General features: G+C 41.7%; 1 protein-coding gene across 1 annotated transcript in view; it reads right to left on the reverse strand.

The window, feature by feature from the left end:
• Window positions 1-10,035, reverse strand: part of FARP2 (FERM, RhoGEF and pleckstrin domain protein 2) — a 77,231-nt gene extending 67,196 nt beyond the window's left edge. Inside the window, 1 exon segment of the mRNA XM_009573377.1 lies at window positions 9,832-10,035. Within this exon segment, the coding sequence (XP_009571672.1) occupies window positions 9,832-10,035 (204 nt within the window).
• Window positions 10,036-10,946: the final 911 nt, after the last annotated feature.

Here is a 10,946-nt window from a genome sequence, read left to right on the forward strand (position 1 = left end):
CTGCGAGGTGTTACGGTACTCCAGGTTGGCACACCACTTGAGGAAGCCTGCCTGAAGGAAATAGTTTAAAACATTAAGGAAATAAGATGATCATGAAAGATTCTTTACACAAATTAGGTATTTTTACAGGAAAGGCCAAAACGCTATCTTTCATTTTGTGCAAAACTGAAACTGTACCAGCTGTCCTAACATCACTCCCCACTGTACTTTGAGCAGAGCTTCGATACCGTGGCGATGGGTTAATAAATACCTACAGGCCAGATTAGATAAGGCCAAAGCTTTGTAACTTCCCCCTTTCCAGCAGGAGTCTTTCCTACAGCTCTGGCTGCAGGCTAGCTGCCCGAGAAGTGGGCTGAGGGGCACAATGATGCTCGTCCTTCATGATTTCAGTTGAAGTACCTGTCGGACAGGTCTAACACAGAGCCTCTACAAAGCCCTCTTTCCTCTTTTTAAACTAATATGGGTATTTTACCACTCCTGTTTTGTGCTCAGGCTCCACCAAGTGCTGTGCCCAAGCCTTCTGCCAGGGGCGGCTGGAGAAGAGTAGCAGCTCAGGTAGCAGAGATGTCAAACACGTCAGCCCGGATCTCGCTGCTGGGAAAGCAGATCTGCAGCTGAGCTCCCATCACTTCTCTTGCCTGAGCAGTGAAGAGGCATTAATAGTTAAAATACTTCATTTCCTGTTCCTCTGCCGTTAGTCTGGGAAGAAACGACTTCTTAAGTGATGTTTTCAAACCCACCTTCACCATCACAAGAGCGCTCCAAAATACGTGCTTGTGAGCAAAACCCAAGCACGGTGCTAGAAACCTGTCAAAAAGGCACCACAAGTTCTACAAGTGAAAAGAGATTACTAAATAGCAATATACTCCAATTTAGACAGCCTGATTTGTGCTTCCCCTCCATGTTTCGTACCTGTGGGTTTTGACCACATAGCTCAGGTCAGGGCAGCAGCGCATGCAGAAGCTGTTCAAAGACTTCCAGGAGCATCTCTGAACTCACAATACAGACTACTTGGCAGCTCAATACTCTTTCTTTTTTTCCTTTTCTTTTAAACTTCTTGTTTTTATTCATGAACAACTGCTCTGTCAGACACACGGGTCTTCCCCCCTCCATATCCAACATCACAGTCTTAAAAAGTAGATCTTTTACACTAGGTATTGTCACCACAGCAGTTTTTTAAATATTCGATTCATATGGTCTCCCTCTTACACAAGTTGGCAACGCTGCCCTTGCCAGAAATGTGTTCTGTTGCAAGGAGAAACAAATGACACACAGGTATGCTTTTGCAACGCTGTTTATTTAAATGCATGTTCACAAGGCTTTGCTGCCCCGAACACAGCTGGGTACCAGCTGACGCCATCCTTGCTCAACATCAAGTCCCTTTTTTCAGTAGGCACTAACCTAAAATTTCTCTGAACTGCCTCTTAGCACACTGCATTTCTGTAGCTCTCTTTATCTGACTGTGGGTTGTTTCTTGGGGTTTTTTTCTCCCCCCTTTCAGGCTCTATATATTCTACAGAATTATCCATCTGTGGAACTGACTTTGAATGTCATCCACACCCAGAAGAGGCTTCCAAAGAACTACTATTTTTTTTTTTTGAATACAGCATTTCTTACCATTATTTTGATAGAATGGCATAAGACTAATTTCAGCTGTTTTTCACTATCCTTCATTACTAGATTATGAAAAAAGAAATGAACACCTGCCTTCTGCAGAAGTGTTTAAGAAACTAACAGTATTTCCTTTCTTTACTAGTGATGACAACACCTTATTGGAATTAGTAAGGAAGGTAACAGGTAACAGCTTTTTCTTTACAAGGTTGTATATCAGTTACTTCAGAAGGCACCCAAAAGGAATTAAGTACAAGAATTGTACCACTGCACGTATGCAAAGACGATTAAGTTATGCATTGGTTTACTTTATCAGATCTCATCCAGACAGAACAATTACAGGCAGAAAGTTCTCAGTATGCTTACGATAAATTAAAGAAAGCTTAAAAAGAGTTCAGCTTTACACCAACTCAGTGTTAAACTAAGTAAATGTGGCTCTCATACTGTTCCTCGATTCACTCTTCTGAACCCATACAAGAGAAGTTTTTCCGTCTATGCACGTCATGTGGTGAAGCATACTCTCTATAGTATATCACAGCCATACAAACAGTTATGAACTTAACCTATTAGATTCGTATTTCAAGGACTGTGATAACACTTGATCACCATTTTACTAAATGGTTTCTGTGTTTTAAGTTACAATATGTGCATATAATAGACTTTTTGTACAGGAATATTCAGATTGTTTCTCCTTTGCTGCAATATAATTCAATTTTCTGTTCACATAATGGGACACCTAATGTCCAGAGAAATCTAAAGTAGTAAATTGTTTTTATAATACAATTTAAGTTCACATCTTCCCTTAAAAAAACCCAACAAAACAAAAAAACCCCCCACACACCCCCCAAATGTCTGCCAAGAAAATGGCTGCGGTTTTACCTTTCCCCACCCAATACCACATTCCTACATAGAATCAAAAAAGTCAAGCCCCCAAAGACAAAATAACAGGTTTAAAAAAAAATATAGTAGAATCAAACAGTACACAAACTGCAAAGCTTCAATTACTTTCTTTTTAAACCCTATAATAACTTCAAATTTTAAATAGTGAATTACTAACTTTCTCTTCTGAGGTCAGACAAAAATAAGTCCTAAGGCAGCTTATTTGCCATATTTAGGAGAGTCAAACCGGAGCAATGACAAACATCTGGCTATGATTCTTTCTGGAATTTTGACTATTTCTTCCCGGCCAGGGAAGAAAAACACTGAGCTGACTAACACAGCATCTCGATTCCTTCAGCATAGCGCTTAATAGGATTCAGAAGCAGCCTGTCCTCCCACTTCCCACGTATTTAAGCTGTTAATACTTCTACAGCACAGAAGGGAAAACGCCCTTATGAAAGGAAGGTCTAAGCAGGCAAAGGGAGAGCAAGGGAGAGGCAGGAGGGCAGCTCGTGTCAGAGCCTGGCTCTGCCGGAGAGCCGGCGGCAGGCTGCCCCGTCCTGCCAGAGAAGCCGCGGTGCCGAAACACTGGCTCAGGGTTCGCCTCGGCCCGCAGTAAGGATGGCCTCTCCGAAAAGTCATTTCAGCGTATGTTTTTCAGTGCCCACAGCACGCTCTCCATTTTCAACAGATGCATATTTCTTACTTAAAACTGCTCAATAACAGCATTTTAAGCTGCATAATTTCTGCTTCAGCCCCAATGAAGTTCTTAAGGTTACTAACGCTACCATAAGAAGTTACTGATAATCAGCATTTTTCAGTGTGCACAAGCTGAAAAAACTCTCTCCAGACCACGGGAAGTCACGAGGCATGTACAAGCTGTCAGATTGCTTCCTCCACCGCCCCAAAAACCTCCCACGGTCCCAGCCCAGCTCCTGATTTCAGCATCCCCGACTGCAGCAAGTCATGGCCGTGGGCTCCGACAGCTGGTCGGAAACAACAGGCATCTGAAGCGGTGCTGTTTTCATGACACCTTTTCAATTACGGATGCCAGAAACCGCAATAACTAAACACAGTTATTCTATTCTATACATATGGATGGAAAGTAATATTGCACTTTTAATAACGCAATTTGTAAATTTAAATAAACCAAGGAAGAGTCATATAGGTAGCCAGCAAAGACAGTATCACTATCGGACAGAGTAATCATCAAGCAGCTGTTTTCAACTTAGTATAGAATAAGCCACTTAAATTTTGTAGTAAAATAATAGTAAGTTTCACAGGGTACATCAGTAAACTCCAAAAGAGACATGAGCAGTGAGAGGACAATACCCAATAAGAAAATACAGGGGCGGGGGGAAGTTTAATCTTATTTGACTAGCCTGTTCTCATGAACGGCAGTGGAGTCGAGCATTACCCTCCCAGGCAGCCCACCGGAGTCAAAAGGAGAGGGACACATTGCACAGCGCCACAGGGATGCAGAACAAGCTCCACCTTTCACATACTTGGTAAAAAAATGAGAAAAGATACAACCACCTTCAAGAAACTGAGTCATGTACAAGGAAACAACAGGCCTGGTAGAAATACAGAAAATAGGAAAAAACCCAACAAAACAAAAAAGCATTTTCCTAAGGCCCTAAGGTCCTTTCCTAAGCTTCACACTCCGAGGCACAAGAACGCTTGCACTAGCCTGACCCACAGAGAAAGCCTTAAACAATACTTAACTTCAGAGCATGGTAAGACTGCAGGGCAAAACCGAAATCCCAACACAAGTTAGTTGAAATCTAAGGCAAATTCAAACCAACATAAAGCTAACTCGTACTATTAACATGTGCATAACACGAAGACTTATGTTTTCCTGAGAAGCAAGTTACTTCATTATATTTTTTAAAAAAAAAAAAAAAAAAAAAGGAACAGACTTTTGTGCTCAAAGCAACCCAACAAAGAATAACATGAAAGAAAAAAATTCTAGTTTAAGTTTTACCATTGAGTAAAACAGGCAGGCAGACCCATCTGGTTTTGCTAAGCGCTAAGAACTGTGCTATGATTTTATGATGGCTACTACAGTTCTACAGAATTCATTCTCCAGCAGGTGAAAATACAGAAAAATTCAACTATAATATAACGCATTAGTATTTCTCACTCCCAAATTTTATTTTACATTCACGCAAAAGGAGAAGAGGAAGTACATGCAATTGAAGAGGTGCCAAGTTCTCGCCAAACAAAGCTTGGTAAACTTGAAGCATAATAATCTAAACTTCTTTTTCCAGGGCACTTCCTCATAGCATAGAGTATAATTTATGTTAGAAAGCAAGCACACGCATTTCCTACATAAGGAAGAACATATAGACCAATATCAAACATCACATGATGGCAGCAATGCCATTAAATGCCTTATAAGCTAGTGCAAAGAGAAAACTGGGTCAGAGAGGCAGACCTTACAGTCTGCCTGTCTACAGACCCCCAAAAAAGTATTGCATCAGAGAAAGCAGCTGGAGGATGTAGCAAGTCTGACCCCTTTCTTGTTGACTATACCTGCTATTTGACTTCCCACAATTTTAAGACAGCACCAGACTCTCACCGACCATCAGTACCACTCTTCTTCCAACTATGCCATGCAAAAAGTCCCCTTGTTTCCTCTAACCCGCTGTACTCTTATGTCTTCGACAGCCTGTAGGTCAGTCGCTGTAATACACTCCTCTTCCAACTCTACCACAAATCAATGCAAAAGCTTTCAGCAAGTATAAATCACAACTTCCTATACTCTAAATTCCTATAGCCTAAGTTGTCCTTTGTTGCAGCACATTCTACTGTCTTCCATAACCAGCACCAGACAAGTATAATTTCACCAAGTGGTCATTTCGGCAAATTAAACCCAGCCCAGGCCCTTCTACTTAAGAGTCTGCCATATTTTTATGCTGATCAAAGGCCTCCAAGTTTAATCTCTTAAGAAAATCAGGAAAGCTGGCAGAACTTCTATTGTAAAACCCTGATTACTTTGAAGTGTGCCCATGGTCTGAATTAAATTGAATTTTCCAATCATTCATCTAGTAGTCTGCAAAACCACCCATTTGGACAGACTTAGCTTGGAGGGAGGACAGGTACCCCGTGATATGGCATATGCAAGATTTGAACTGACTAAAGCAGCTGGCTGTGAAAAGGGAAAAAACCACAACTCACGAAAATAATATTCCAGCCTAGCTTTGGACGGGATTTTCTCTTCTCTTCTGTTTTGGGAGGGAAAGGAGAAACCATAAATACGCAATTTTCAGTTTTTTAAACTCTAGAAAACCTTTGAGCATTTTTGCACCCCCTAACATTCAAAAGATTCCCTGGAGAGGAGCTCTGCTCCAGCGAACTTTTAAAGATAGCTCCCTCTCACTGATTAACAAAATTCACAGTTAGAAAGAAAACCTTACAGTACAGATGGTGAGAGCAGACAGAGACAGTGGATTTTAGACAAAAGGCAGTGGATTGTAGCTATATCGAACTTTTAACACACCGTTCTAGATACAACAATAACATGAAGGAAAGACTGTCCTTTCCTACTTTGTTCTTATCCCATCCATTACGCCACTTTGTCAGTCTCTCTTCTTGCTCTTTGGCGAGTTAGAAAACCCAAGTGACAGGGAAGAGCTACCAAATGAGAGTATCCACCAACACCTGCCAGGGGATAAGCAAGTGTTTTAAATGCATCTTGGAGAAAGGAGGGGATAACAAGGAAAAGCCGCATGGATTAAATCGTTATTGTGGCTACTCGGTTTATCCTGTCTGGTTAAAATTGCTGATGTGGCTCATTTTAGGCAGCTTCACAAGCGAGGCAGTACACAGGGCTCCTGCATCACCTCCCTACTGCGCGGCAAGAGAAGGCCCCTCTCCAGAAGCAGACCACTGTGCCTCATCAGTCTCTACTTCCGACACGCCACTTTTCTCAGTAAAAAATTATTTGCCACAGTTCTTAAAAACAGAAGGGAAAATGACCTGAAGAGGAAAAAACAAAACACCTTTTGCCATAAGCTACATCTCTGTTAGAAGGCAGTGCCAACAGCACCTATGAGAAAGGCCTCAGTGTCCCACTACACTGAAAAATTATTGCTGACCTGAATCGATAAACACAAACCCCATGAAGCAGCTAACGAAGACACCCCCCCCCTCGTTTCCACACACAGTGAAAAAAATTGCAAAAGCAAAAAGGAGTGGGCAAGTGGCACTGCAATCGGAGCCTCAATCCCTCTAGGACAGCTGCTTAATCATTAATTTCTCTTGTTGATTTAAAAAAAAAAAAAAAAAAACCACATATGTGCTAGCCCACACCACCTATTCAGCAAATGTGGCTGACTTTTCCTAACTCTTGCCCTCAATGCCCCAAGTGAAAAATTTCAATTTTCCATCACAAACAGCAGTCAGCAGTTACCGCTATCCCATCAGTTCGCGCAACAAATTAGGAGGCAGAGGGTTACAATTTAATACGTCATCCCTATTTGCTATCCCTAATGCTACCTCATTTAGACAAAAATGAAAGGAGATGTAGGTAGTGTATTAGTAGGACCCTAATGCTACAGTTTCTGACTATGGACCTTTTTGTGCTCGATGCTCTACAGATGAACAAAGGATAACCCCTTCTCCTCACTGCCTACAACATCAGGCAAAAGTTTCTAAGTTGCTCAGTTCCAACTGACCCCGTAAAGAACAGTACGATATTAACTATGGCCTCAGCACACTAGTTGCCCACATTTGGGTGTTTCTGTGGAGGTTGTAACCAGAGCGAGCTTTCCAGGTAAAAAGACAAAACTAAGATAGTTCCTAATTATGGGAAACCTCTTGTCATGATGGGAAGAAACAAGAACAAAAAAGGTACTGCATTGTGGCCCAGTTAGGGGACGGAGCCAAGTACCTTCTTGCAGGAGACTACAGGTAGGGCCCTGAAGGAAATTGAAAGCAGAGATAAGCAACCTGCGTTTGAAGCTACAAAGACAGTAAGCAAAGACAGACAGCGATGCAAAAAACGGTCAGGCAGTAGCAGCTGCGAGGAATAACGACTGAGCAGGTTGACTCTTACTGCACACACGACATGGGTACCTATGCAGCAAGACCGGACAGAGTAGAGCCAACTAGAAGGTGATCGCAACAATGAAGGTGTAAAATTAGGTGGTCCCGGATGGGATGAGTTTTAGCTGTTTGGTTGAACAGCACCATCCTAGAGATTGTACGGCACGCCTGGAGGAGATGGCCCACTAAAGGAAATGAAGGAATCGGAGGTGAATAGAAAACACATTATTGGTCAGACAGGTGAGACTGGAGTATGACTCACAGCGGTCAAAAAAATAGCGTGAGTGAGGAATTTATGTTTTTTACATGTGAAGCTCAATGCTGACATAAATATCAAAACCAAGTTTCATCAGGCAAAGGCTGATTTTATTTAGAGCTGAGAGACAGTCAAGTGTTGAGACATTGTAAAGAACTGAGCCACAGCTGAATTTGTGTTCGGTGGAAAGGCTAACAACAAAGTGCTGTAGGATAAGACAAGGGGTTAAGGATGGAGCTAAATTGGACCTGCCAGAGAGAAATTAAGATAACTGGAAGAATATACAGTCAAGACTGTCCCAGCAGGCAAAGGCGAACCAGGTCAAGACAGTTTCAAAAAACAAGGTACCATGAAAGTAGTGAACCGTACCGAGCACAGACGAGAACCGAGGGGAACCAAGGGAGGGTGCTCAGAGGTTAGAGAACAGCAGAGAAGCTAGCGGAGAGCTCCAGGACGGGACCGCAGGGCCACCCGAGCATCAGCGAGCCTGAAGGTGAGAAAGGATTCTGAGGTTGTCAGAGGCGAGCGTAGTCAAAGGATTTCCCTTCAGCAGTAGATCAAAGACAATAAAGCAGGCTTTGACTATGTCAGAAAGAGCCAGGTAAGAATTATAAAGTAAGATGAAGAGGGTAAGGTTACTGAGGAAAGTGGATGATTTGCATGAGAAGAGCAGAGTTTGTACAAATATGACAAGGAAGAGAAGGAAAGCATCTATGCTAATATACAGGAGATTTCTAGTCACTGACTTCATGTAATAAAGCAGGAACTAGGAGTTATAAATTCTTTCTTGATTTTAACAGCTTATGGTAGACTTGCACTGATTTTCAAAATTACAGGGTTGGGGGGGTGCTTGTTTTTCTTTTTTTTTTTTTTTTTTTTTTTTTTTTAAAAAAAAAAAAATGAAAACACAAAAGCACCAACGTCTACACCAACTTGGGAAAAAAAAAAGCCACACTTCAAAAGAACCAAAGTCAGCAGGTATTTTTAAAAAAATATTCTAACATAATTTAAAAAAAAAAAAAAAAAGAGGCTTTTGTGTTCTATGCAGTAAATGAGGGATGGATGGGTTTGCTGTGTCCTCAGGTGGGAGGATACAGGCACAGCCTCAAACTTACCCAAAAAAAAAACCCCACCATATTTCATGTTTGAGAGTTGAATAGCTGGACAGCAATCTGTAGAAGACATCCCCAAAAGGCACTATTTCTTTAGAGCTCCACAGACATCTTTTTCACTATATTTGGAAAAATCAGTTTAAGTCTATGCAACAAACTAAGGCCACGAGGCTAATTATGAAGCCAATTTGATACTAATGTAGAATATCTGATAGCTGAGTATCTTCACTAGAACAGAGCCGTTTTCTAACAACACATCTTTAGGCAAGCTAAAATTAAAGTCTGAGGTTGATGCTGAGAATGAAACAAGAATTTAAAGAGCAAAAATTTTTGGTTGTTTAAAAACAGAACTACCCCAATTTGAGCACAGTTTGTATTTCTTAAGGCAGATTTCCCCAACTGCTAAGCAAGCATACTTTTAAATACAAATTTTCAGAAACACTGATACTCTTCTGGTGCCTCCCTCCCGAAGTGTGGCAACAAGCAAAAACTTTCAAAGAGGAGCAAGGTTACTTGAAGAGGATACAAACCATTACAATAATTAATAAAAAGCAGTAACTGAAAAAAAGCCCTTCTGCTCTCTCAACTGCCAAATCAACAAAGCTGCATGTAGCTCAGGAAGCAAGAACAGTTTGGCAGAAGATAGCTGGTGCTCCCCCAAAGCAAATAAAAGTTAAAGCTTCTTGTTACAGTATGTGCTTGTATTTGAAGTCTGTTAAAAACGCAAAACATCTGTTATACTTAAAAGATTTTAAAAAACATGATGTGCTACTCATTTAACTGCTTGTAAGTAGGTAAAATCCCTACAAGAATCTTATTCAGATATTGCCTCAAAATGTCCCAGCTCCGTACAGTAGCATATCCTGTGAGCTTTACATTATCGGAGGCTAAGTGTGCTTGAAATGAGGTTTAAACCTGTCTTACCTCAATGTCAAGTACTTCCACTGTGTTGTCCAACATCTTTATTTTGATCGGTAGGTCCCGCTCATGCATTTTGGCAGGCGATGATGCCATTGCAGTAGAGAGGTTCTGTCCCGGCTCCAAGGTACTCACTCCTGTGGTCTTCTGGACACCCAAACGAGAGCCAGGAGTCTGCAGGACTCTGTATGTTCCTTCTATCTCTCCCATCTTTCAACAGCGAGCAGTCTAAAGAAACCTGGAAGAAAATAGAGGATTACAGCCTGAAAAACAGTTTTCCACCAATATCCCATATGAAAAGACTACCCACTGAAGCACAATCACACACAAAGTCCTTATTTAATGCTCTTCATTCCGCTATCAAAACCAAATGTTTTGATAATGTTGATGAAAGTTGATGAAACTCTGGTCAAAAATCCAGCTACTGGGAAGAAAAATAAGTGGCAAAAAAAAAACCTATTCCAAAACATGGTTAGGAAATAGGATACTCAAATCTGTGCCCTCCGCCCTCCTTACACACTGCCATTTTAATTTCCGGTTAATTTTTCCACCAATTTAGCTCCCTAAACCAGGTCACCACAAGCAGCATGAGTGCTGCTGACAGCACAAGAAAAGCCACCTGGAGCAGGCGGTGGAGGGCAAGGCAGGACTCTGCCTTTCACTGGTACCTAGCTGCCCCATTAACTTAGCTACAAGTTTGCTTTGCTCGGGGACCACACCCTGAGATAACAGAACAATTAACTTTCTTCATCCCCCAAAATGATGACTCATGCAAAACCGTAACTACTCCAACCAATGCTGGCAGCTTAGAGTCTTCATAACACAGATCTCTGCCGCAGATAACAGTTCTTCACCGTATTAGCAAACCTGCACTGTACCCAGATTCAGTCAGTGGGCAAAAATCTCAATTACAGAAATCTACACTAGTTCAAGTAGGCTGACTCCTACATCATGATCCTTACTTTCATGGTTTGGTGGCAGTTGTTGCAGAGCAAAAGTTTAATTTGACATGGGGAAAAAAACCTGCATGCCTCTCCCCCGCTCTCCCACACCACGGGAGCAGTGGCAATATCTGCAGGGGGGTCGCAGCGGGGTCTACGTGAATGCCAGGCATGCGTGCT

This window comes from Fulmarus glacialis, unplaced genomic scaffold (genome assembly GCF_000690835.1).
Source record: "Fulmarus glacialis isolate BGI_N327 unplaced genomic scaffold, ASM69083v1 scaffold9142, whole genome shotgun sequence".
NCBI lineage: Eukaryota > Metazoa > Chordata > Aves > Procellariiformes > Procellariidae > Fulmarus > Fulmarus glacialis.